This window comes from Pan paniscus, chromosome 10 (assembly GCF_029289425.2).
Source record: "Pan paniscus chromosome 10, NHGRI_mPanPan1-v2.0_pri, whole genome shotgun sequence".
NCBI lineage: Eukaryota > Metazoa > Chordata > Mammalia > Primates > Hominidae > Pan > Pan paniscus.
Window position 1 is genome coordinate 12,333,706 of NC_073259.2, and position 27,121 is coordinate 12,360,826.

The window sequence follows — 27,121 nt, forward strand, 5'->3', positions numbered from 1 at the left end:
GGGTGGCCCGGAGCCCAGCTCTTCTGAGAGCTGACTTATGTCCTGTTTTGGATTCTCAGGGATGCTCCTCCCCAGCAATACACACTTCCCTGCTAACCCACACAAGACCTAGACACTGCTGAGCCCAGTGGAAAGCTACCAGCTCTATTGTGCTGAACCAGGCACAGAGAAACAGCCCAGAAACAGGAAGTCCTGCCCCTGAGCTGGGAGAGGGCTGGTAGTCCTGGGTCTCAGCCTGCTAGGATCTGGAGTGAGCTGCCTGGCATCAGAGATGCCCTCTGCCTGGCATGGAAGCGAGCTCCTTCCAGTCAAGCAGGGAAATCCTGGGTCTCGTGTCATCCCCAGGTCGGCTGTATGTTTGGTCACCTGCCCTCCAACTCTCCCTGGGCTGGGCTGGGGAGCGGGAGTTGTATGACTCTTGTCAGTCTCGGGCCTTCCCTAGTCCCACTGCCTCTGTTTCCCCTGAGCTTGATCTCTGTTAGGAGATTTCTAAGATTTCTGCATTTCTCCATCTCCGCATGACCCTTGCCTTCTCCTCTTGGTTCGGAACCTCTGGACTGGAGGATGCTTCTGAGTGCATGGGGACCTGAGTTGGAGTGGGGAGGGGTGTTGACTCATCAACAGCATCATTTCTCCCAGGAGACGCCCATAACTCATCCAAGGTCAGGACCACACACTGTCACGCACACAGGTACACTCACAGCTTTTATCTTCACACTCCCTAACCTTGGCAAATTGTACAATTTCTTTGAAGCTCAGTTTCCTCATCTGTACAATGGGGAAAAGTATTAGATTTCATGAGTTACTATAAGTGTCCAATACAGTGCTTAGCACGTAATGAAGCCTCAATACAATGTAGTTATTCTCCATGCCCCACAAAGCTGGCATGCCTAGCCTCAGATCTACCATTTTTTGGGGTGCAGTAAAGCTTCCTGTCCACCATGTTCCCAGGGACATTGTACTGATGGGTGGAAAGGCAGGTCTAAAGGGGTCACGAAGTTCTGGGAGGTTAAGGGAACGAGGGAGGAGATTCAGCAACAAGGAAAGAGCTTGCCAAGAAGGAAGTGTGAATATTGGGACTGAGGAGGCAGCTTAGAGATGGGCGAGGGGGCAGTTCCAGGCAGAAATGGTTCGTGGAGGCAGAAGGTCCCTGGGAGAGGGAGCAGTCTGGAGGGTGGGGCAGGGGCGAGGAGGGGGAGGTGGGGAGACCCAGGACTGAGGAAGTAAACAAGGGGAGCGCCACCACAGAGGTGGAGAGGTGGAGGGTGCTGCTGCTGGGAATCAACCCCCTCAGACTTTCCACTGCGAAGCGAAACCGTAAGCCCTGGGGTGCGGGGGGCGGGCCGGGAGGAGGGGAAGTGGGGAAGGTGGAGGGAAGGCCGGGCACAGGGGTGAAGGCCCAGAGACCAGCAGAACGGCATCCCAGCCACGACAGCCACTTTGCTCTGTCTGCTCTCCGCCACGGCCCTGCTCTGTTCCCTGGGACACCCCCGCCCCCACCTCCTCAGGCTGCCTGATCTGCCCAGCTTTCCAGCTTTCCTCTGGATTCCGGCCTCTGGTCATCCCTCCCCATCCTCTCTCCAAGGCCCTCTCCTGGTCTCCCTTCTTCTAGAACCCCTTCCTCCACCTCCCTCTCTGCAGAACTTCTCCTTTACCCCCCACCCCCCACCACTGCCCCCTTTCCTTTTCTGACCTCCTTTTGGAGGGCTCAGCGCTGCCCAGACCATAGGAGAGATGTGGGAAGCTCAGTTCCTGGGCTTGCTGTTTCTGCAGCCGCTTTGGGTGGCTCCAGGTAAAACGGGGATGGCGGGAGGGTTGACCTCCAGCCCCACAGGAGGGGACCAGCAGGGATCTCTGTGGCCACAAAGGTCCTGAGGTCCTTAGCTCTGTGGATTCTTCTAATCCCTTTTTTGGGCAGTCCTTCCACCCCGAAAGCCTCTCTGGGCAGAGAAGAAACAGAAACCCAAGTTCTTCCTGCACCCTGTTTCTCCCTCGGGAAACACCCAGGCTCCTTCTCTACCCCTGCCTCTCGGCTCACGCCCCCTCCCCTTGGCCTCTCTTTTGCTCACCTAGTGAAGCCTCTCCAGCCAGGGGCTGAGGTCCCGGTGGTGTGGGCCCAGGAGGGGGCTCCTGCCCAGCTCCCCTGCAGCCCCACAATCCCCCTCCAGGATCTCAGCCTTCTGCGAAGAGCAGGGGTCACTTGGCAGCATCAGCCAGACAGGTATGCACCCCAAACTTGGGCAACAGGACCTCCGAATCCAGCACTCAACCCCACACCCGTGCCGGTCCTCTGTCCCCTGCCCTGAGGTGTCACTCCCTCTGAAGCCAGTGACCCAGTCTCCCTGCCCTCGCTTGCACCGTTCCTGCCCTTGCTCTGCAATCAGCGACCCTCACGCCAGCATCCTTTCTCTCCAGAAGTGGATGCGGCCAGTCCAACAGAGGGGTCGGGCGTGAGGGGACGGTTGGTGGTCAAGAGAACTCTTGGGGCGGGCTTTCTCATCCTCAGCGGGTGGCTGCCTGCATCCTCCCGGGCTTCCTACCCCTGGAGCTTCTCAACTCCATTCTCTTTCCCGCCCAGTGGCCCGCCCGCTCCCGCCCCCGGCCATCCCCTGGCCCCCGGCCCTCACCCGGCGGCGCCCTCCTCCTGGGGGCCCAGGCCCCGCCGCTACACGGTGCTGAGCGTGGGTCCCGGAGGCCTGCGCAGCGGGAGGCTGCCCCTGCAGCCCCGCGTCCAGCTGGATGAGCGCGGCCGGCAGCGCGGGGACTTCTCGCTATGGCTGCGCCCAGCCCGGCGCGCGGACGCCGGCGAGTACCGCGCCGCGGTGCACCTCAGGGACCGCGCCCTCTCCTGCCGCCTCCGTCTGCGCCTGGGCCAGGCCTCGAGTATGTGGGGCGGGACGATGGGAGAAGGGCTGGGAGGTGGGTCCCCATTCCCTGCCTCCCGGGACGCAGGAAGGGCTGGGGCAGAGGCTGCGCCCTAGGCCCTGTCGGAGAGCTCCCAGGCGAGTAGAGGAAGGGGGTGGGCGGCCTGCTGGAGTGGAAGGTGCCCCCGAAGCACGTGTATGGGGGGCCCTGTGGAGAGATTGTGTCACCCCCGAGCTCCCCTTCTCCCACCCACGCGGGAGTGCCCAGAGGGAGGGGGAGGGGGGGAGAGCATGGGGCTAAAGTGATTCATTTCAGATATCTGTAGCTCAGGGGGTGGGCTTCGCGGGGTTCCAGGCCAGGAAAACGGCAAGGGTGGCTGATGCCAAGTACACTCCAGGCAAGGGACGGGGAAAGTAGTCCTGGGGAGTCTTGGGGATCCACTTTATGCACCTCCAGGTGCTGGAAGCTGCGATGGGGAGAGGGTGATGTGGGAGAGGAGAAGACAAGTCGAAAGCCAGGTCCCTGTTTCCAGCAGCTTCCAGCTTGGCAGTCCTGCTGTGTTGGGAAATTGTTTCCAGTGGGCTGATGAAGTCTTCTTTATCCTCGCACAGTGACTGCCAGCCCCCCAGGGTCTCTCAGAACCTCCGACTGGGTCATTTTGAACTGCTCCTTCAGCCGCCCTGACCGCCCAGCCTCTGTGCATTGGTTCCGGAACCGGGGCCAGGGCCGAGTCCCTGTCCGGGAGTCCCCCCATCACCACTTAGCGGAAAGCTTCCTCTTCCTGCCCCAAGTCAGCCCCATGGACTCTGGGCCCTGGGGCTGCATCCTCACCTACAGAGATGGCTTCAACGTCTCCATCATGTATAACCTCACTGTTCTGGGTAACTCCCCCACTCTGCTTCACACTTGACCACAACTCCTTCCTGCCCCCCTTGTCACCTCCCCTAACTATGGGTCCCCAAACCAGGTTCTCGGCAGCGAGTGGCCTACGTCATTGCTGTGGGTCTCACTGTTCGACCCCTTTATATTGCTGGCAGCCTCGCAGCTGCCATCACCCCTTCTTGCTTCTCCCGTGGCCTTCCAGCATCATTGCCAGCCTTCCCTCTCCTTCCGGCTAAGCCCACTTGCTGGGTTTCTGAGCATCCTCAGCTCATCACCTCATTCTGCTCCTTAGCACTCTTATGAGCCAGACCATCTCCTGCATTCTTCTGCCTCCCTTCCTTGCAGCCCCAGCACTCCCTCCCCACTGCAGCACCCAGCTTTAACTTTGGGTTTTCTTTTCTCTTCAGGTCTGGAGCCCCCTACTCCCTTGACCGTGTACGCTGGAGCAGGTTCCAGGGTGGAGCTGCCCTGCCGCCTGCCTGCTGGTGTGGGGACCCGATCTTTCCTCACTGCCAAGTGGACTCCTCCTGGGGGAGGCCCTGACCTCCTGGTGACTGGAGACAATGGCGACTTTACCCTTCGACTAGAGGATGTGAGCCAGGGCCAGGCTGGGACCTACACCTGCCATATCCGTCTGCAGGAACAGCAGCTCAATGCCACTGTCACATTGGCAATCATCACAGGTCAGCCTCAGGTGGGAAAGGAGTAGCTCCCCTCCCAGGGGAGAAAGGACAGGGAGGAAGGGCTGGCAGGGCAAAGACTAGGCAAACCCACCCTGTGATGCCAGGCCACTGGGCACAAGTTCCAGAGCCTGCCCATCTCGGCCCCCACTTTTCTCACCCCCATAATAAAGAAACGAAACTGAAAATCTCCTCTTGAGTCACAAGATAAAAGTTCCACCGTTCTCTATGGGACTCCCCTGCTCTCAATTGGCGGGAGGGTCTGGGAAGTTAGAAGGAAAGGTGACAAAAATTCTGAATGGTTCAAAAGAGGTAGAATATATTTCTAGAATCCTTGTCTACTTTGCGGCCAGGGCTTGGGTTAAAGTTGCAGGAAGTGGCCTGGATTTGGGAGGAGTGAATAAATCCGTCCCTTGGTCAGCAAATATTTACTGAGCAAGGGTTTTCCAAGACAGTATAAAACAAACACAGAAAAAAGAATACTCAGAGAGTATGTGTTGACTGGTTGATAACTATCAGCCATGACAGATTAGCCATGTCTGCAGCACGCACCTGCGGCCACTCAGTAGTAGCACCCCACGGCAGGTGCTTAATAATGTATAGAGGTTGAATGAATACGTGAACATGCTAATGGATGATACATCTCCTGAAGGCCAATCCTGAGTTTTCACTTGCTTTCTGGATACCTCTAACTAGATATTATACCACCTCTCAGCCGCCTCACCCTGAACCCCAGCTTTTTCTCCCACCATTCCCGTTGCCGACTCAGCCTGTCAGTAATCCACCGGTATCCACCAACCTCGAAACCTGGCCTCCTCCTCTCTACATCCCATCAGTCATCAAAGTCCACCAGTTCTTTCTGTCCAATGCCCTCTTGAAGGTCAACTGTTTTATGTAGACAGCTCAATGAGAGAGATACTGTTACCCCGAAGACTTTCTCCAAACAGCTGGGAAGTGCCAGACTCTGGGTCTAAACTCAGGTGTCTGCATCACCAAATCACTCTCCAGGACACTACTCAGATGCCCTTCACCCTTTGTCTCCTCCCACCCACCCATCTCTCACTTTACAACTTGGAGAATGCTCTGTCTCTAGATGAATGGGTCAGTTCCCTGTTCTCTATACCTTCAGAAAGGGGGATGATGTTCATTCAGGGGGCACCACAAGGCAGGGGACACTGATGTGAGCCGCGTCACGGAAGTTCCAAAATTGTGAAGTAGATGGGGGTCAGCTCATCTGACTGATTTTGAGGGTTCTGAGCATTTGAGTAGAAAGTAATGTAAAAGAATCTGTAATAGTATTTATTCTGTGGTCTGCCAGGGCCAGTTTGAGTGTGAAGGCAGTAGGGAGCCTGGAAATGTTTTGAGCAGGGGAGGGAGCTGACTAGAGCATTGTCTGAATAAGATAAATGTGGCCGGCAGGGCATGATGGCTCACACCTGTAATCCCAGCACTTTGAAAGGCTGAGACGAGAGGAGCACTTGAGCCCAGGAATTCCAGACTAGCCTGGGCAACATGGTGAAAACGCATCTGTATACAATTTAATAAAAAATTAAATAGAAAGAAAAAGATGAACGTGGCCATGACCCCTGATGTCCTTCCCCAACCTCACCTGGCCAGAACCCAAGTGAGTGCAGGGTGATTGAGACTTGGGGTTCAACCTGTGATATCACATAAGGGGGGCAGAATCCCAAAAGATCTCTTCCTTCTACTCTTTTCAGTGACTCCCAAATCCTTTGGGTCACCTGGATCCCTGGGGAAGCTGCTTTGTGAGGTGACTCCAGTATCTGGACAAGAACGCTTTGTGTGGAGCTCTCTGGACACCCCATCCCAGAGGAGTTTCTCAGGACCTTGGCTGGAGGCACAGGAGGCCCAGCTCCTTTCCCAGCCTTGGCAATGCCAGCTGTACCAGGGGGAGAGGCTTCTTGGAGCAGCAGTGTACTTCACAGAGCTGTCTAGCCCAGGTCCGAGGCCCCAGAATGCCAGGACCCAAACGCCACAGCAATAATCTTTATCCCCCTTCCAGAACAGCCCCTGCCACCCCCATCCCAGCGCTTTTCTTTCCAGTCAGGGACCTGATCTCTGGCTTTTGCCTAGGGTTGACCCGTTTCCGCCACTGATCAGCTGAATGACCCTGGGACAAGTCCCTTAAACTCTCTGGATCTCATTGCATCTGTAAAGTCTGAGAGTGACAAAGTGTCCTTTCTAGTCCTGACCCTATGCCTCATCCTGTACTTTCTCCATAGGTGCCCAACGCTCTGGGAGAGCCCCAGGTGCCCTCCCAGCAGGCCACCTCCTGCTGTTTCTCACCCTTGGTGTCCTTTCTCTGCTCCTTTTGGTGACTGGAGCCTTTGGCTTTCACCTTTGGAGAAGACAGGTGAGCCAGGGGCAAGGCAACCCCGCCCCCCAGCAGCTCCCGCTCTTCCATCCTCAGAGTGCTGATGGCACCCCTTCCTCAGGAAGGTGACCAAATGGGACCCTGAACTTGCCCTCAGAGCCCCCCTTCTTCATAAGCCTCTCACTCCAGGGACGGCTTGTGCCTGGGTAGGCTGGAAGGGGGGTTGAGAGAAAGCCAGGACCAGATGGGGAGGGCAGGGGGGCTGAGAAAAAATAGATGGACTCAGCGTCCCTCCTCATCCGCTTCCCTTCATCCTTCTCCTCCTTCCACCCTCTGTCTCTCTCTCCATCTCTTCTCACAGTGGCGACCAAGAAGATTTTCTGCCTTAGAGCAAGGGATTCACCCTCCGCAGGCTCAGAGCAAGATTGAGGAGCTGGAGCAAGAACCGGAGCTGGAGCCGGAACCGGAGCCCGAGCTGGGGCCGGAACCGGAGCCCGAGCTGGGGCCGGAGCCCGAGCCCGAGCCGGAGCAGCTCTGACCTGGAGCTGAGGCAGCCAGCAGATCTCAGCAGCCCAGTCCAAATAAACTCCCTGTCAGCAGCAAGCCTGAGTCTGGCTCTTTCTTGTCCAAGTGAAGGTTCCCCTCTCTCCCCAGCCTCTGAGGGCTCCCTTCTCCCACCCTAGCCTCCTAACCTACTTTCCCCAGCCAGCCTCCCTCACCTTCCCCTTTTCTGTTTCTGGCTGCTTCGTATTTCTTTCTTGGTCTCTCTCTCTCTTGCGCTCACTCTCTCTTTCTCTCTCCTGGGTAATCATTTCTCTGAAGCTCCCCCGAAAAAGCCCTTGCCCCTTGCCTCCGCAGCTCTCTCCTCCGTCCTTCCACCCACCTTCCACCCACAGTGCGCTGGCTGCCCTGGTTTCCTTGATATTTTTGTCCTTTGGGTCCACCCCACCCCACACTCAGCTGCACTTCAGCACTTGTCCTTGGCCCTCCGGCTGCAGCAGATGCGCACATATGCTCGCGCGCACGTGCACACACACATGCACACACGCGCGCGCGCGCACACACACACACACACACACACACACACGCGCGCGGCGCGCAGAGGACTGCCTTGTCAAGTCTTCCAGGAGATCCGGTCTGGAAACCTCTCTGGGCAGCCGGCTGGGGCTCCTACCTCTGCCCCACCCCCCACGTTCCTCAGCCCTTGGCGGCTTTTCTGGTCCCAGGCATAAGAACACACTGCCACCCAGTGGTCACTGCTTGTCACACCCCAACGGAGGTCACTGGGCCGGCTGCGGCAGGCCTGAGGAGTTGAGCAGTGCAGTGGGCAAGGCAGGGCACAGACTGCTGTGAATGCAGGCAACGCCTTTGTATTATGCACGTTCTATGTGCAGCATCTGAGTATGTGCCCGGTGACTGTCACATGTCCTATGCACCCTTCAGGAGAGGGACTGAACAATGCATGTCTCAGGAGATACAGCCCTGGCTGGCCCTCTCAAGGGTGTAATCTATGTCTGACAAAGGGGAAGGCTGTGAACAAAGGCCTGTGCGTAGAGCAAAACAGCCAGCTGCAGCTGTGGGAGTCAGGAGCCCCGGCTTCTCATTCCAGCTTTGCTGATGTAACTGTAGTCAATCTCCCTGAGCCTCAGTTTCCTCACCTATTAAATGGGATAATGATAATAACCCACCAAAATGGGTTATTGTGAATATTAGATAATAAAGGGCTTTGGAAACTGTGAAGTGCTCTGTGTGTGTGGAGTACTTGTCTGATTATCCATTAGTGAAGGAGAAAGCAGGCCTGCTCTGGTCATGCTAAGAATGATATTGAAGAACCCAAGTCGGCCTGCACCCTGCTCTGTCTGTCTGTCTTGGAGCATTCACCTGGGCCATGCCAATGGTCCTCTCAGCAGAGCAAACACGGCCTCAGCACATGGCATCCTCCAGTCTGGCATGGGACAGAGACCTGTGCCTGCAAATGGGTGTGGGGCCCTGGACTTCGGCCACAGATGACTCTGTCAGGGGACTTTAACCCCATACAGGAGAACAAAATATTGAAAGCGAGTGGGTGAGTGGGAGCAAACCTGCTGGAGCAGGAGGGGCATGGTGGCATGTGTGAGTGGCATCCCACTGGGTCTGTGTGCCGTGTGCAAAAAGACACAAAAAGACAGACCTGAGGACATGTCCCTGCAGAGACACAATAGTCACTCATTAGAGATAGACGATGAAGAAGGTGACACCTTTGTTCTGTGCAGAGCCTTAGGGAGAGGGGGGACCCTCTGAAGCCTGAACAATGAACCATTTACAGCAATCTGAGGTTCTGAGCCTCAGGATGGTGATGACTCTTGCCTTGTCACTGGCAGAGAAACACTGGCACAGGAAGGAGGAAGCTCTGGCCCTGCCAGAGATGATCACACTGCAAAAGGAAGTCTTGAAGTCCTTTTAGAAGCTTCCAGGCCAGGTGTCATGGCTCATGCCTGTAATCTCAGCACTTTGGGAGGCGGAGGCAGAAGGATTGCTTAAGCCCAGGAGTTCGAGACCAGCCTGGGCAGTATAGTGAGAACTTATCTCTAAAAAAAAAAAAAAGTTAGTTGGGCATGCTGGTACGCCCCTGTGGTCCCATCTATTTGGGAGGTTGAGGTGGGAGGATCACCTAAACCTGGGAGGTTGAGGCTGCAGTGAGCCATAATCGTGCCACTATACTCCAGCCTGGGTGACAGAGTGAGATCCTGTCTCAAAAACAAAACACAAGAAGCCTCCAAAGCGTCGTTCCCACCCTTCGCTGCTGCTCAGAGACTCCTCAGCTCCAGCCCAGGACCCTGCTCCCCACAGCCTTAGTGGAGGCCCTGATATTTTAATAGGGCAGGGGTTTCCTGGAAAGTTCTGTGGGTGGCATTTTTCCTTTTTACTAGCTAACATCCTATGCCCTTTGGGCTTATGAGAGTAGTCATCGAAGATTCACTGAGGCCTATGCGGGGACTTCCCCATGCTCTTTCATAAAGGGGACAGGGAGGGGACAGAGGCAGAACGAAGGGCCTCCTTTTTCCTTTACCCCCTAGAGAAGAGCAAAGGGCAGAAGGAAGAAAGGGCATATGGGCTGCATTCCGTGAGTGCTTCTCTGTGGGGTCTCTCCTCAGGGTGACATTCTGCTCCCACTCCTCTTCCCACAGCCCCCCACTCTCCGTCTGGCAGGATAATCTCCAGCCCTTTTCCTGTCCTCCAAAGGCCCCTAGGGAGCTTGGTTAATTCATCTGGCTTCTCCAGGTTGATCTGTAAACCAGTGTTCCAGGCTGCGGTCCTGGAGGGGAAGGAGCACCAGGAGGCCACGAGCTCAGGGAGCTTCAGTGGGTGGGTGGGTGGGAATCATCTCAGCTCCTTGTTAAGAAGGAAGGGGGATGCATGAATTACCTATTGGCGTATAACAAACAAATTACCCTAAAACTTAGTAATTTAAAATAATAAGCTGGGTGTGGTGGCTCACACTGGTAATCCCAACACTTTGGGAGACTGAGGCAGGAGGATTGCTTGAGGCCAGGAGTGTGAGACCAGCCTGGGTGACTTAGTGAGATCACACCTCTACATTTTTTTTTTTTTTTTGAGACAGAGTCTCACTCTGTCACCCAGGCTGGAGTGCAGTGGCTTGATCTCGGCTCACTGCAACCTCCATCTCCTGGGCTCAAGCGATTCTCCTGCCTCAGCCTCCCAAGTAGCTGGGACTACAGGCACCAGCCACCACACCCGGCTAACTTTCTGTGTTTTTAGTAGAGACGGGGTTTCACTGTGTTAGCTAGGATGGTCTGGATCTCCTGACCTCGTGATCCGCCTGCCTCGGCCTCCCAAAGTGCTGGGATTACAGGCGTGAACCACCACACCCAGTCTACCATTTTTTTTTTCTTTTTGAATTTAACAACGAGCTGGGCACGGTGGCATGCACCTGTGGTCCTAGTTATTCAGGAGGCTGAGGGAGAAGAATCACTGGAGGCTAGGATTTCCAGGCTGTAGTGAGCCATGATTGTGCTATTGCACTCCAGCTTGGGTGACGGTGAGATCCTGTGTCTAAAAAGAATAATAACAATAATAATAAACATTATCTCACACAACGAGGAATCCAGGAGCAGTCTTGCTGAGTAGTTCTGGCACAGGGTTGCTCATGAGGTTGCTGCTGAGGTGAGGGTCAGGCCTGGAGCCATCTGAAGGCTGGGATGGGGCTGGAGGATCTGCCTCCAAGACAGCTCACTCGGGAGGCTGTCGGCCAGAGGCCTCAACTCCTCCCTGTGTGGGTGTCTTTATGGGGCCTCTCACAACACGACACAGCAACTGGCTTCCCCCAGAGGGACAGCGTGGAAAAGACAAAAGCTACCACATCTTTATTTCAAGATTAGATTTGATCTTGAAAGCAACATACCATGATTTCTGCCCTATTCTATTGATCACAGAGACCAACCTGGTGCAAGCAGGAGGGGGCGATGCAAGGGTGTGAACTGAGGGAGACAGGAGTCACTGGGGGGCATCTTGCAGCCTGGCTGTCAGAGTGGGGAGCAGTGCCTGAAACACAGATAGGCCAAGAGACGGGAAGGGACGTCTCTGAGCATCTCCATCCCCAGCCCTCTTCTCTTGTCCACTCTCCAGAAGTTCTGGAAGCCAAGTGAGGTCCAGGGCCTTGGCAAGTCGAGTGTGTGAGGTAGGAGGCCATACTGTGCACATTCAGCCTTGGAGTCGGGTTTGCCAGCGGTTCCCCTACCCCTGACGTGGTCTTCTCAGCTCCATAGTGCAGAGGAGGAGCCTCTGCAGGCCCAGAAATTTCCCTGCCCACCTCCCCTACCAGGTAGAGATGTTAAGGTTCAGGCCTGAGCCCCTGCTGCTATCCCTCCTTCAAAGGAGGAGATCAAGGAGCTTAGGGTCCCCCACACAGGCCCACCCCAGGGTGGGGTTCTTCCTTTGAAGGGAATTGCTTTGGGGTGGGGTCGGTTCTATCTGCTCCACTCTGTGGCTGACAGTTTCTCCAAGGGGCTGCAGGTGTCAGCTGTCTGAGCCCGGGCTGAGCTCTGAAACGTGCCTACTCAAACTTCCCGTGGGGTAGGGGAGGCCCAGAACCACCCTCTGAGAGTGGCAAAAAGTGGTCCTGGAGCCAGGGGAAATGTGGATGGGGTAGAGATGGCATCGATGCTCCTAGACTTTGCTTCCCAGAGAATAGCCCCAAAGACCCCTCCCCTGCTCCCCATCCTCAAACCCTGCCCCCAGCCCCCTTTGCAGAGGGCGTCAGTGCTGCCAAAGATACTTCTGGTAAGGAGGCCACCGCAGAGTTGCACCTGGGGCTTTCAACTTTCCTGCAACCCTGGCTGCCCTAGGCCCCTCAGATCATCCAGTCTCCAGCACTCTGTCTGTAGCCTCTGACACCGGCTTCTCTCTCCTCCCCATCACTCCTTCCCCTGGCTTGGCCTCCTCCCGTTCTACAGCCCAGGGAGGCAGGATACATGCAGCAAAAATAGCCTCTGGAACTCCCCCTATTCCATGCTTTCAGACATGTGATGGGGGCAGATAGCTTGACTTCCATTTCTTCTTCTGTAAAGTAAGGATAGTAACGGCAACACCTACCAAAAAGGTCTGGCACGTGCAAATGAACGTGAAAGTGCTTGGAAAATGGAAAACCACTCTAGAGATGTGAGGACCATGGCACTGCTGAGCCTCAGAAGCTCCAGATGAGGCAGTGGGCCTCACACCTCCCTCCACTGCTAAGGGAGAAGACTTCTCTTAGCTGTCATCCTGGCCTTTCTTCTTCTTTTTTTATTTACTTATTTTTTTTTAGAGGTGGGGTCTCGTTATGTTGCCCAGGCTGGTGCGCAGTGGCTGTTTACAGGCCCAATCCCACTACTGATTAGCATGGGAATTGTGACCCGCTGTGTGTCCAGCCTGGGCTGGCTCACCCCTCCTCAGGCAAACTGGTGGTTCCCCACTCCCGGGAGGTCACCATGCTGAAGCTGAACTTAGTGCAGACACCTGATCTGCATAGTGCACTACAGCCCAGAACTCCTGGGCTCAAGGCATCCTCTTGCTTCCGCCTCCTGAGTAGCTGAGACTACAGGCACTCGGCACCACGCCCCGCCTGGACCTTCTTTTTTTGGTTTGTTTGTTTTTGTTTTTGTTTTTGTTTTTTTAGTAGAGATGGGTTTCACCGTGTTAGCCAGGATGGTCTGGATCTCCTGACATCACAATCCGCCCGCCTCGGCCTCCCAAAGTGCTGGGATTACAGGCATGAGCCACCATGCCTGGTCCTGGACCTTCTTAATGCAGAGGAGAGGCAGTGCAATGAGGGGGACCACCCAGAAATTGAGGTCCAAGCGGGTGAATTCAAATCCCGGTTCCACCAGCTGTGGTTACTAGCTCTGAGACCTTTGACAACTGAAACTCTTCGGCCAGGCACAGTGTGACTCATGCCTGTAATCCCAGCACTTTGGGAGGCTGAGGTGGGTGGATTGCTTGAGCCTAGGAGTTTGAGATCAGCCTGGGAAGCATAGCAAAACCCCATCTCTAGAGGAAAAAAAAATTTAGCTGGGTACAGTGGCACATGCGTGTAGTTCCAGCTACTTGAGAGGCTAAAGCGGGAGGATAGATTGAGCCCTGGAGGTTGAGGCTGCAGTGAGCTGTGACTGTGCCACTGCACTGCAGCCTGGGTGACAGAACAAGACCTTGTCTAAGAAAACAAAAAACTCTTCAAGCCTCAGTTTCCTCATCTGTATGGCCTGGACAATAATACCTATGCCTTATCACTCTCATGAGGATTAAATAAAAGATACAACCACATAAAGCACACAACAATGCCAAATGTTTACTATAAACTCACACTCTCTCTTCCTTTTTTCTTTTCCTGTTTGGAAACCCCAGAGAGAGAGCCAAGTTCTCAGGACCGTTAACTTCCAGGCCACAGACTCACAGAGCTGGAAGTTCTCACACCATCCATCGGGTCTGGAATCTGCAAACCAGTGGGCCCAAAGCTAGAGCCAGCCCTTGGAATGTTCTGTTTGCTCTACCCAGTGTCACGACAAGTTGAAAAAATTTGTTACCAATATTAAAATCAGGAGGTATTACATAAACGTCTGGTTTTCACCTTCTCTAGAAATTTTGGCAGAGCAGGCAACTCTAGGCTCACATGCCAGTATAGCCTCTACGGTCAACTCAGACAGCTATGCAGGGAGTGGCTGCCCTTAACTAGCTGAGGCAGGTACTCTCTGGTTTCCCCCAGTCCCTACCCTTCCCTATTGGTCACCACTAGTGTGCCTTTCTCATTTGCACTACCTAGGGGGCTCCTGGAAGCATTTACATTTGTAGCCCTGCTCTCCTGCTCTTGTCCATACTTCTCTATTTATCCATTCAAAAATTATTTGGCCTGGTGCAGTGGCTCACGCCTATAATCCCAGCACTTTGGGAGGCGGAGGCAGGAGAATCACTTGAGGTCAGGAGTTCGAGACCAGCCTGGCCAACATGGTGAAACCCTGTCTGTACTAAAAATACAAAAATTAGCCAGGCTTGGTGGCGCACGCCTGTAATCCCAGATACGTGGGAGTCTGAGGCAGGAGATTCGCTTGAACCTGGGAGGCGGAGGTTGCAGTGAGCCGAGATCACACCACTGCACTCGAGCCTGGGCGACAGAGCAAGACTCTGTTTCCAAAAAAAAAAAGAAAAGAAAAAAGAAAAAAATATATTATTCAATAGCCAGGAGTTGCAGGGAGTCAGAATGAGGAGTCAGTATTTAATGGGTACAGAGTTTCATTTGGGGAAGATGAAAAATTTCTAGATGGTTACACAACCATGTGAGTGTACTCAGTCCCACAGAGCAGTACATTAAAAAATGCTTAAAATGGCCGGGCGTGGTGGCTCACACCTGTAATCCCAACACTTTGGGAGGCCAAGGTGGGCAGATCACTTGAGGTCAGGAATTCGAGAGCAGCCTGGCCAACATGGTGAAACCCCGTCTTTACTAAAAATACAAAAATTAGCCGGGCGTGGTGGCGGGCACCTGTAGTCCCAGCTACCCGGGAGGCTGAGGCTGGAGAATCGCTTGAACCCAGGAGGTGGAGGTTGCAGTGAATCTAGATTGTGCCACTGCACTCCAGCCTGGGGGACAGAGTAAGACTCCGTCTCGGAAAGAAAAAAAAAAAAGCTTACAATGGAAAATATTATGTTGCATGTATTTTACCGCAATAAATTTAATATCAATAAAATTTAATATATTAGGAAAATATTAAACAAGCATTAAGGGTCTTCCAGGGCCAAGGCATCTGTGAGGGTGCTGGGAACATAGTGCTAACTAAGACAGACACGGTCACCGCTCTGGCCTGTGAGCTAGACACTAAGCAGCGAATAACTTCATTGCAACTGGAAAATTGCTACGAAGGGAGAAGCACAGGGGACTGGGAGATCTTATCACAAGGAAAACTGATTTCAACTGAGGAACCTGAGTAGCCTCTGAGACTCTGGGGAGAAAGTCCTGTGCAGGAGGATGGTAGAGCAACAAAATATAAACAGCTCCAATCTTGGCCCTGGAGGACGGCGTGCTGCTCCCTCTCCTCTGCACCACCCACCTCCACACTTCCTACATGTGAAAAATAACTTCAATCTTGTTGAAGCCTCTATTATTTTGGGTTTCCTTTTGCTTGTAGCAGAACCCAGTGCTTACCGATAGACAATTCTCCCAGTTGAAAGAAAGTTCTTTTGTGATAAGATCTCCCAGCACCTTGTGCTTTTTCCTTTGTAGCGCTTGTCGAATTGTAATGAAGTTGTTCGTTGTTTAGTGTCTATGTCATAAGCTGGAGTGGTGACCATATCTGTCTTATTCAACATCACATCCCCAGCTACCTAGCAGAGTGCCTTGGGCTGGTACACGCTTAACTACACACATGAATGAATGGAGCAGGGCTCAAAACGTCAATGCCTACCAGAGCCTGCCAGGTAATGTAAATGAGAAAAGCAGGCTGGCTGTGAACAATAGGGAGGGTGTTTGCTTTTTAGTCTGAAGGAAGAAGGCCTGAGGAGGATACATTTTCCCCACTTTGAGGAGCAACTCTGAGGTTGCACCTAATACTTTCACTTCTATCTATTAACGAAAATTGAGTCACTTGGACACATCCAGCTGTGAGGGAGGCTGGGAAGTATATTTTAAATCTGGGTAGCTAAGAGCTCAGCTAAAAATTGAGGGTTCTGTTACCAAGAAGGAGAAAATAGACTTTGGGGACAGCTAAAGCGATAGCTGAGATCTGAAGAATGAATAAAAATTACCTAGATCAGTGGTTCTCAGAGTGAAGTGTGGCCTGCAGACCCTTGGGAGTCCCTGAGACCCTTTCAGGGGATCTTCAAGGTCAAGCTATTTTCATAAAAAAAAACAGGATGTTATTTTCCTTTGTCACTATGTTGACATTGCAATAATGTTGCAAAAGCAATCTGGATAAAACTGCTGCCTTAGCATAAATGAAGGCAGTGGTGCCAAACCATATGATAGTCATTGCATTCTTCACTGCCAGGTACTTACAGTAAAAAAAGAAAAAAAATTAATGCCACTTTTACTTAAGAATGCTCTTAATGAGGCCGGGCACAGTGGCTCATGCCTGTAATCCCAGCACTTTGGGAGGCCGAAGCGGGCAGATCAGGATCACCTGAGGTCAGGAGTTCAAGACCAGCCTGGCCAACAGAGTGAAACCCTGTCTCTACAAAAATACAAAAATTAGCCAGGCATGTTGGCGGGTGCCTGTAATCCCAGCTACTCGGGAGGCTGAGGCAGGAGAATGGCTTGAATCCAGGAGGCGGAGGTTGTAGTGAGCCGAGATCATGCTGCTGCACTTCAGCCTGGATGACAAAGCAAGACTCTGTCTCAAAAAAAAAAAAAAAAAAAAAAGAGATCAAGACCATCCTGGGCAACATGGTGAAACCCCGTCTCTACTAAAGATACAAAAATTAGCTGGGCATTGTGGCGCATGCCTGTAGCCCCAGCTACTTGGGAGGCTGAGGCAGGAGAATTGCTTGACCCCGGGAGGCAGAGGTTGCAGTGAGCCAAGATCACGCCACTGCACTCTAGCCTGGGCAACAGAGTGAGACTCCCTCTCAAAAAAAAAAAAAAAAAAAAAAAAAAAAAAAAAATATATATATATATATATATATATATAGAATGCCTTTAATGAAGCAGTAAATACTAATTTTATTAAATCTCAACCCTTGAGTACAGTGTGTCATGAAATGAGAAGTAGCACACAGTACTATATGCTACAGATGAAGTACAATGCTGTCAAATAGGGGTACTTGTGTTAATTGTTGGAGTCGCAAGCTGAACTAGCGTTTTCTTTTCTTTTCTTTTCTTCTTTTCAAGACAGGTTCTCACTCTGTCACTCAGGCTAGAGTGCAGTGGTGCAATCACGGTTCACTGCAGCCTCAACTTCCTGGGCTCAAGCGATCCTCCCACCTTGGCCTCCTAAAATGCTGGGATTATAGGCATGAGCCACCACTCCCAGCCCCACTTTTTTCAGACTGGAAAACGCACACTCACATGTGCATCTTTAAATGATCACTTGGGCTGTGGTATGGAGAATGGCGACCAGTGAGGAGGCAGGAGCTGTTGTCCGAGCAAGGGATGATATTGGCATCTTGGATTGGCATGGTGGCAGTAGTGGTAGTGCAGAGTGACTTGGGTAGATTTTGGAGCCATTTAGAAGGTAACATCCACAGGAACTGGTAAATAAATACGTGGGAGAAGTTGGGTGAAGGGGGTGTCAAAGATTACACCCAATTTATTTTGCTTGGGCAAGTTGGTGGATGGTGAGCCCCTCACTGAGTGAGAAGCCTGGAGAAGCAGGTTTGGAGGGTGGTAGTATGCAGGTGGTATGCATAGTTGGGGATGTGTGTTGAGTTTGCTATGTCCGGTGAGCTTCCCAGTGGAGATGTCCAATGAGCAGATGGATACTCACATCGAGAGTTCATGGTAGATTCGGGCTAGAGGAAAGCACCTGAGGCCTGGCCAGAGACGCCTAGAAGAACAGAGCCTGGTTAACAGTCACTCCTGGTGTCTCAGATATTCTCTGCTCAGCCCACGCCCTCTCTTCCACACTGGGCCACCTATAAAGCCTCCACAGATACCCCTGGGGCACCCACTGGACACATGCCCTCAGGGCCCCAGAGCAAGGAGCTGTTTGTGGGCTTACCACTGCTGTTCCCATATGCCCCCAACTGCCTCCCACTTCTTTCCCCACAGCCTGGTCAGACATGGCAGTACCACTGATGGAATCTTTCTTGCCATCTTTTTCTTGCGCTTAACAGTGGCAGTGACACTTTGACTCCAGCCTGATTCTGCTTAACTTTTTCCCTTGACTTTGGCATTTTCACTTTGACATGTTCCCTGAGAGCCTGGGGGGTGGGGACCCCAGCTCCAGCTGGTGACGTTTGGGGCCGGCCCAGGCCTAGGGTGTGGAGGAGCCTCGGCAGCCATCGGGCTTCCTGTCTCTCTTCATTTAAGCACGACTCTGCAGAAGGAACAAAGCACCCTCCCCACTGGGCTCCTGGTTGCAGAGCTCCAAGTCCTCACACAGATACGCCTGTTTGAGAAGCAGCGGGCAAGAAAGACGCAAGCCCAGAGGTAAGGTGGTCAGACTCGGCTTCCTTCCCCTGAGCTGAGAGGGAGGGGAACGTGGGGCAGATGCACAGGAATGTGCTCTGCCCAGTTGTCTGCCCACAGGTCTGGCCACTTTCTCTTGCATTTCTCTTGGAACTGGTCATGAGCAGCGATTTCCCACTGGAACTGTGAGCTTCCAGAGGTCAGGGACTGTGCTAGACTCCTCTCTGCAGCCCCAGCGTGCACAGCTCCGTGTCCAGAGCAATGGGTGCTCCTTAGAGGAGTAGTGACCTAAATAGCAAGATCAGAGAGGGAGTGAAGACTGGAGACTTTCCCAGGCTGGGAAAGGCGTGGAAGGCAACTAGTCGTGGGCAGCGGAGGAGAGAAGACTGGAAGAGGGGAAAAGAGGAGAAAAAGAGTGAAGAAGGGGAGGGAAAAAATTAGAAAGAATAAATAAATATAAGGTGGGAGGAAACCTATAAAAAAGAAATGATGAGGAAAAACGATAAAAACAAGAAAAAGAACAAAAGAAGTGGAATCTAGTCTAGAGAAAATTCTTGCAAAACCAATTTTCCTAACGGGACAATCTCCAAAAATTGACACCAAATATCATACTTGCAGCATTTCATAAGTCGCATGATCTATGTAATAGTCTCTTTTAACTATCTTTTGTGTTTCTGTGTGTATTTTTAAATTTTTGTCTACTTCTTTGCTCTTTTAAGATTTTTGAACAATGTCTAAAGGCACTTCTACTCTAGTTAGCTTTAAAATGATTCATGAAATAGGAAAGCTAAAATTCTCAGAAAGTGTTGAAACTGAGCTTTTGCGTATGAATTGCCCTAAAAGTTGCAGATACATATCTTTAGATAAATATGTCATTTAAGAAACCGATTCGAAAAGAATTGGTGGTAGGGGTCTCATGAGGCCGGGAGAGTTACAGAAGGATGTGCAGCCCCTCCTGGGCCTGGCAGGGTGTGAGGGAGAGTGAGGACTCACTGTCTCTCCTGAAGGGAAGCCCTGTGCCATCTCAGCCTTTCCGCCCTCAGACCTTTCCAGCCCCTGAGACCTCATGGCCTTGAAGCCGTGCTATCCCCAGTGTCCTCTGCTTTCCCCTCATAGGCTTCTTCTGGGAGAGAGTTTTCCTGGGGTACATTCTGATCCCTCAACATGGAAAGGCCCTGTTCTCAATAATTCAAAGATTTCACTCTGAGTGGGATAGTGCTTCCTGAATGCCCTGCTCTTGTGGCGGACATTTTTATCGGGGCAAGGCTAAGAGCAGGGCCTGATGGGGGAAGTCACTGCTACTTCACATTTTGACCAATAATTCCTTGTGCTGTATCAGATGCTGCAGGCTGATACAAAATGGCCGCCGCCCTCAAAGTCAGATGAAAGAGCCCCTGAGGACAGCGTTAGAGACACTCGGGAGATGATTTCCCTCTTTCAATGTGGGAGCACTTACATAGGAGAGGTCTATATCTAGATAAAAACTCCTCCCACCACTGGTGCTAGACAGAGCTTGGGGGCAGCCCTAGGCTCTGACCGTGGCCGTAATGGCGGGGTGGTGCTGAGGGCAATTGGCTAGACCAATTGTCTTGCACGTTTTATTTTTTATTATTATTTTTGAGACGGAGTCTCGCTCTCTTTCCCAGGCTGGAGTGCAATGACGTGATCTCCACTCACTGCAGCCTCCACCTCCTGGGTTTAAGCGATTCTCCTGCCTCAGCCTCTTGAGTAGCTGGGATTACAGGAGCCCAACACCACGCCTGGCTACTTTTTGTATTTTTAGTAGAGACCAGGTTTCACTATGTTGGACAGGCTGGCCTCAAACTCCTGGCCTCAAATGATCCGCCCGCCTTGGCCTCCCAAAGTGCTGGCATTACAGACGTGAGCCACCACACTGGGCCAGTCTTGCACACTTTAGACACTCAATAAATGTTTGTTGAATGAAATAACTGTGATGGGCCGGGCGTGGTGGCCCACACCAGTAATCCCAGCCCTTTGAGAGGCCGAGGCAGGAGGATGGCTTGAACCTGGGAGTTTGAGACCAGCCTGGGCAACATGGTGAAACCCCCATCTCTACAAACCCCACAAAAGTTAGCTGGGCATGGTAGTGTGTGCCTGTGGTTCCAGCTACTTGGGAAGCTGAGGTGGGAGGATTGCTTGAGCCTGGGAGACGGAGGCTGCAGTGAGGCCTGACTGTGCCACTGCACTCCAGCCTGGGCGAGAGTGAGGCCCTGTCTCAAAATAACTTTGATGAAGTTGGGGAATCAGAGGTAGATGGGCAGGGGTCTGGGTTTGTAAGGCTCTGAGTTTGAGCTCTGTTCTGTACCTTTGAGGGGATGAGGGAAGGAGGGTGGGCACGGTTCCCCCGATGTGGGTGTCTGAGGCGAAGAAGAGGATGGCGGAGGTTGCAGCCACCAACCACAAGAGTTCCTTAGAGGGGTCACAGTCTCTAGGAAGTTTATAGGAAGCTAGTCAGCAGTAGAGAGGGTGAACGCGGTGGGGCACATCCCGCGGCTGGGCTTGAGTGGGCTGCTTGGGGGTTATGGGGAGAAGATAAAAGTGCCTGTGGGACCACAGACTCTCGCTGTGGTGGAGCTGGGCCCTCTTACCCTCCCAAGCCTCGCCCCTCATCCCATCCCTGGGGGCCAGGGGTGAGGGCGGCAGGAACCTCAAGGCTCTGAGAAAGTGCGTGGTGTGTGTTGCCATTTTGGTCTCTTCTCTTTCTCAGTCTCTCTTTGCCTCACTTTGGATCTCTGCTCTGTGCATCTGTCTTGCTTCTCAGAATTTCTTCTTTTCCTCTTTTTTTGTACTACCCTGCGCTTTGTGTGTGATTGTGGATTGTGTGTGCATAGCTGTTGCTTTAACAAGCTGCTCCAGGTCTCTCTCTCCCACATCTTTCCCTCCCCTCCTCCCTTGAGGCTCTGTGCATTCTGGGGAACTCTGTCCATTTCCCTTTGTCCATGGTGTCCCTCCCACCCTGCAGCCGGCTCCCTCACATCCACCCTGGGCTGCAGGCGTGCTCGGCAGGCTCCCCACAGATCAAAGCTTGTCCAGGGTCTGCATTGCTGCCAAAGGCCAGGAGGACTGTGTACAGACCGGAAGGAGCTAGAGCTTAGTGGCAGCTGGAGAGGGGAAGCTGAAAAAGGAGAAGAGGCAAGGGGCATTCCAGGGGAGCCCGGGAGAGCCAGCACGGCCTCCTGGTATATGAGGCAAAGAGGAAGACAGACACAGACACAGGGAGCTGCAGGCTGGGGGCATAAGCTGGGGGCTGGGAAGCATAGATACAGAAATGCACAGATGTGAGCTGAGAAGCAAGGAGAGAGAGAGAGAGAGAGGCAGAAAGAGAGAGAGAGACGTGCCAGGGCTTGAGGGACCAGAGAGCCCTCCCAGCCTCTCTCGGAGTGCTGGTATACAGGATGCTACCGTACTAGGGTAAGACACCTCTGGGGACGCTGAGTATGGGAATCAAAGGCCAGATCTCTGGGGTGGCAGCGGAAGCCCAAAGCACCAAAGCAAGCATGCTGGAAACCCACAGCCTCCTCCACTTAGCAGAGCCTTGGGGTGAGATGAGGCAGAACAGGGAGCTGGAGGCAGGGAGGTGGCTGTCTGCACATACCTCAGGACCATGGAGCTGGGGGAGTCAAAACAGCCACCATATGGGGAAGGGTCAAGAATGCCTCTAGTCTTCCCCAGGCTTCTTATCAGGGTAAGCTGAATTTGGACCCCAGAGAAGGGATATCCTATATGGAGACTTCCCCTCTTTCATATCCTGCTCACCAAGGACCCAGTCAGTCTGGGATGGGGGACAGTGGGAACCTCTCTTTGGTATGAGGCTACTCCTATTCTACTCTTCTCACTGCAGCCTTCCCCTAGATGCCTCCCATCTGCATGCTAACCTGTAAACACTTCACCATCACTGGTGGCTCGTCTCCCTTCCTCCTTTCTCAGAAACCTCCTTCCTGACCTCTTTTCTTCCTACTTCCCCGGTTTAAACAAAATTGTTATCTATCTATCATCTATCTATCTATCTATCTATCTATCTTTTTTTTTTTTTTTTGAGACAAAATCTCACTCTGTCGCCCAGGCTGTAGTGCAGTGGCACTACAAGTAATCCCAAGTAGCTGAGATTACAGGCGCCTGCCACCATCCCCAGCTAATTTTTTTGTATTTTTAGTAGACACAGGGGTTTCATGATGTTGGCCAGGCTGGTCTCAAACTCCTGGCCTCAAGTGATCTGCCTGCCTTGGCCTCCCAAGGTGCTGGATTATAGGCATGAGCCACCACACACGACACCCGGCTTCTATCTATCTATCTATCTATCTATCTATCTATCTATCTATCTATCTATCTATCACCTATCTATCTAATCTATCTATATCTGTCTATCTTTATCTATCTTATCTATTGATCTATCTATCTTTTTTTTTTTTTGAGACAGAGTCACTCTGTCACCCAGGCTGGAGTGCAGTGGCACGATCTCGGCTCACTGCAACCTCCGCCTCCCGGGTTCAAGCAATTCTCCTACCTCAGCCTCCTCAGTAGCTGGGACTACCCACCATCACTCCTGGCTAATTTTTGTATTTTCAGTAGAGATAGGGTTTCACCATGTTGGCCAGGCTGGTCTCCAACTCCTGACCTCAAGTGATCCACCCACCTTGGTTTCCCAAAGTGCTGGGATTACAGGCGTGAGCCACCGTGCCTGGACATATATCTATCTTTTTTTTTTTTGAGACGGAGTCTCGCTCTGTTGCCCAGGCTGGAGTGCAGTGGCGTGATTTCGGCTCACTGCAACCTCCGCCTCCCGGGTTCAAATGATTCTCCTGCCTCAGCCTCCCAAGTAGCTGGGATTACAGACGTGCGTCACCATGCCCAGCTAATTTTTGTATTTTTAGTAGAGATGGGATTTCACTATGTTGGCCAGTCTGGTCTCGTACTCCCGACCTCAGGTGATCCACCTGCCTTGGCCTCCCAAAGTGCTGGGATTACAGGTGTGAGCCACTGCATCCGGCCTTATATATCTATCTTGTCTGTCTGACTGTCTAATCTAATTCATCTGTTTTATCTGTTTATCTTATCTATCATCTATTTATCTAATCTATCTGTCTGTATGTCTGTTTTGTTTTTTTTGTTTTTTTTTTGAGATAGAGTCTTGCTCTGTCGCCCAGGCTGGAGTGCAGTGGCACGATCTCAGCTCACTGCTGAACCTCCGCCTCCTGGGTTCTAAGCGATTCTCCTGCCTCAATCTTTGGAGTAGCTGGGATTACAGGCCCGTACCACTGTGCCCGGCTAATTTTGTATTTTTAGTAGAGAAGGGTTTCACCATGTTGGTCAGACTTGTATTGAACTCCTGACCTTAGGTGATCTACCCGCCTAAGCCTCCCAAAGTGCTGGGAGTACAGGTGTGAGCCACTGTGTCTGTCCCTAAATGTCTGTCTCTATCTATCTATCTATCTATCTATCTATCTATCTATCTATCTATCTATCTAATCTATCTTTCTGTCTAACCTAATCTATTTTATCTATCTTATTCATCATCTATCTAATTTGTCTGTATGTTTATCTAATCTATTTACCTAATCTATCAATCTATCATCTAATCTATCTAATCTATTTTATCTATCTATCTATCTGTCCATCCATCTATCTACCTACCTGTCTATCTCAAGCACCTACCACATATTAAGCCCTGGCTACCTCCTCTTCCTGGCAGATGGAGTAACTGGAGGCAGCTAACAAAGATGGAGTCACTTTTCTTATCTTCTCCTAAACCTCCGTAAGAGGACCAAGCCCCTGCACCTTCTGAGTGCCCCATTCCTCTCCACAGATTGTGTCTCAGTGCCCAGCAGGAAACACAGTCCACCTCCCATGGTTCAAGAGATTGTAGAAAGGGGGTTATTCACAGAGGTTAAGGGAATCAATCAATTTGTTGAAGCACAGACACTATTAACAGCAGGAAGAGTCCTGAAGAAGTGAAAATGGTGTTTCTGGAACCCAGAGAGTGCTTGCACTCTGGATAAGGGGCCACCCCACAGAAGCTGTGGAGGGGCAGGGCTGCAGGTGAGGATGAACACACAGCTATTGACAGAAAATATGCCCAGGGCAGGGATAGAGTAGGAAAAATATCCCAGCTTCTTTCCCCCACCCTTCCATCTCATCTCTGAAAGGCACTTCCCACTGGCCAGCCCCGACTGGTGCTGGAGGGCAAGAGAGCCTATGAGCCATGTGTGGCTGTCAGCCCCTTGGTGGAGAGCCACAGACAGGATGGAGAGTGGCTGGCAGGGCCCCGTGGGGATGAACAGCTTGGATTGGGGCGACTGGGCTTCATCCAGGCCGGGCTGGGTGTGTGCATACACTTCAGTGACCCATTTTAGAAACAGAATTAATATGGTGAATACAGAAAGGAGAAATCAGTGACTTTCGCTCCTCCATACAATTCAATTTGGCTTAAGTTAGCCAAAGCCATACCAAGTCCTCTCTCTATGTCTCAGCTGCTGCCAGGCTTGTGGTGGCCACACAGCTGGCTAGACTGTCATCTCTGTCCTCAAGGGGCTCAAGCTGGAGGAGGAGAGTTGAGAAACCAAATCACTACACACAAAGTAGAAGGTGGAACACACCCAGGAGCATGTCAACGGGGTGCTGTGGGACTTCAGAGTAGGCAGATCGTCACCAAGCTTCAACGGCAAAGATGCCACTGGGGGAAAGAAGGACCAAGCTTGGAAGAGAGAGTAAGTCTGGAGGCAAGATCTTGTCTCACCAGCAGGGGCCAGGTCCATGGTGACCCCTTCCCCAGGCAGTCACCTCTCTGAGCCCACTTTATATCCTGGGCCTGGATTCAAAGACACTTGAGCCCTGCTCCAGCCTTCCTTTGAGGTTCTATCTTGGTGCCCTTCCTATAATCACTGCTCCAGTCCCATGTCATCTGGTCCCCAGTTACCACATCAAGCTTCCCAAAGCTCTACACAGACCATGCCACATCTCTACCAAAAAATCAGCAGTGGGTCCTATCACCTCCAGGACAAAGCTCCAGCTCTTCGACCTGCCTGTCAATATTTGCAATCACTGCCTGCACAAATTAGCTGGGTGTTGTCATGAAAGGATCACTTGAGCCCAGGAGTTCCAGGCTGCAATGACCTGTGATTGAACCACTGCACTCTGGCCTGGGTGACAGAGTGGATCTAAACTAAAAATAAAAAGATTTACAGTCAAGCCCCAAAGGCTTTTCCCATACCTTCTTCCACCATCACCTCCCTGAGCCCTCTCTTTCCTCCGAAGCCTCCTCGCACATCCCTACCACCTTTGCACACCTCAGAATGGGGACACCTCTCCCCTTTCCTCTCCATCTAACTTATGGTTTTCAAACTTGAGCGTGATCAGTTACCGGGAGATTTGTGAAAACCCAGATGACTAGACCCACCCCTAGTTTCTGATTCAGCAGGTCTGGGGTGGGGCCGAGGATCTGCATTTCTAACAAGGTCCCAGGTCATGTTGCTGCTGCTACTGATCCAGGACTTTGGGAATCGCTCCTCTAATCTACAGCTGTCCATTCCCCATGGTCCATTCAGAGCCTCTCTGCCCTGCCGCCACCACCCCCAGTCTCGCCTGTCTGCCAAGCGCACAGGAAACTCTCCTTCATCCAAACCCTGGACCAACGCCTTCTGCTTGGCCCACTCAGAGGCCTTGTAGGGTTGGTCTGATATTGGACAGAGAAATGGCCCTCTGCTCTTTCTCCCCTGACCTCTCTGAAGGGGGCCTGCCCCTCCACACCTGTGGGTATTTCTCGCAAGGTGGAGACAAGAGACTGAGAAAAGAAATAAGACACAGAGAAAGTATAGAGGAAGAAAAGTGGGCCCAGGGGACCGGCGCTCAGCAAGTGAGGACCTGCACCGGTGCTGGTCTCTGAGTTCCCTCAGTATTTATTGATCACTATCTTTACTATCTCCGCGAGGGGAATGTGGTGGGGCTATAGGGTGAAGGTGAGGAGAGGGTCAGCAGAAAAAAATGTGAGCAAACACTGTGTCATAAATAAGTTTAAGGAAACGTGCTATGCCTGGATGTGCTAGATTTATGTTTAACTTTACACAAACATCTCAGTGTAGTAAAGAGTAACAGAGCAGTATTGCCGCCATGATGTCTCGCCTCCAGACATAAGGCAGTTTTCTCCTCTCTCAAAATAGAATGTATGATCGGTTTTACACCGGGTCATTCCATTCCCAGGGACGAGCAAGAGACAGATGCCTTCTTCTTATCTCAACCGAATAGAGGCCTTCCTCTTTCACTAATCCTCCTCAGCACAGACCCTTTACGGGTGTCGGGCTGGGGGGCTGTAAGGTCTTTCCCTTCCCATGAGGCCATATCTCAGGCTGTCTCAGTGGGGGGAAACCTGGACAATACCTAGGCTTTCTCGGGCAGGGGTTCCTGCGGCCTTCCACAGTGCATTGTGTCTCTGGTTAATAGAGAATGGAGAATGGTGATGACTTTCACCAAGCACACTGCCTGCAAGAACTTTTTTTTTTTTTTTTGAGACAGAGTCTTGCTCTGTCGCCCAGGCTGGAGTGAAGTGGCGCGATCTCGGCTCACTGCCACCTCCGCCTCGCGGGTTCACGCCACTCTCCTGCCTCAGCCTCCCGAGTAGCTGGGACTACAGGCGCCCACCACCACGCCCGGCTAATTTTTTTGCATTTTTTTAGTAGAGATGGGGCTTCACCATGTTCGCCAGGATGGTCTCGATCTCCTGACCTCATGATCCGCCCGCCTTGGCCTCCCAAAATG

The 27,121-nt window shown here is 52.2% G+C and overlaps 2 protein-coding genes across 6 annotated transcripts in view; both read left to right on the forward strand.

Moving 5' to 3' along the window:
* Nucleotides 1-1,353: 1,353 nt before the first annotated feature.
* LAG3 (lymphocyte activating 3) lies at nt 1,354-7,365 on the forward strand. Of its 4 annotated transcripts, XM_003820283.5 has the most exons (8): nt 1,357-1,792; nt 2,074-2,221; nt 2,579-2,883; nt 3,477-3,746; nt 4,155-4,430; nt 6,146-6,388; nt 6,671-6,801; nt 7,124-7,365. In XM_003820283.5, exons 1-8 carry the CDS (start codon nt 1,735-1,737, stop codon nt 7,298-7,300), a joined length of 1,608 nt encoding a protein of 535 aa, XP_003820331.3. In that variant the 5' UTR covers nt 1,357-1,734; the 3' UTR covers nt 7,301-7,365. The 4 variants fall into 4 exon arrangements, with proteins under 4 accessions (XP_034791136.1, XP_034791137.2, XP_034791138.2 ...); XM_034935245.3 differs by lacking the exon at nt 6,671-6,801 and having other exon boundaries at nt 1,354-1,792; XM_034935246.3 differs by lacking the exon at nt 6,146-6,388 and having other exon boundaries at nt 1,354-1,792.
* A 10,465-nt stretch (nt 7,366-17,830) lies between these two features.
* CD4 (CD4 molecule) overlaps nt 17,831-27,121 on the forward strand; it is a 31,585-nt gene continuing 22,294 nt past the window's right edge. Inside the window, exons 1-2 of one of the 2 annotated variants that reach the window (XM_063593336.1) lie at nt 18,163-18,373; nt 24,899-25,077. The gene's annotated coding sequence lies outside the window, so the exon portion shown is untranslated. Of the gene's footprint in view, nt 18,374-24,898; nt 25,078-27,121 lie in introns of both variants that reach the window. The other variant, XM_008973678.4, reaches the window with a different exon arrangement.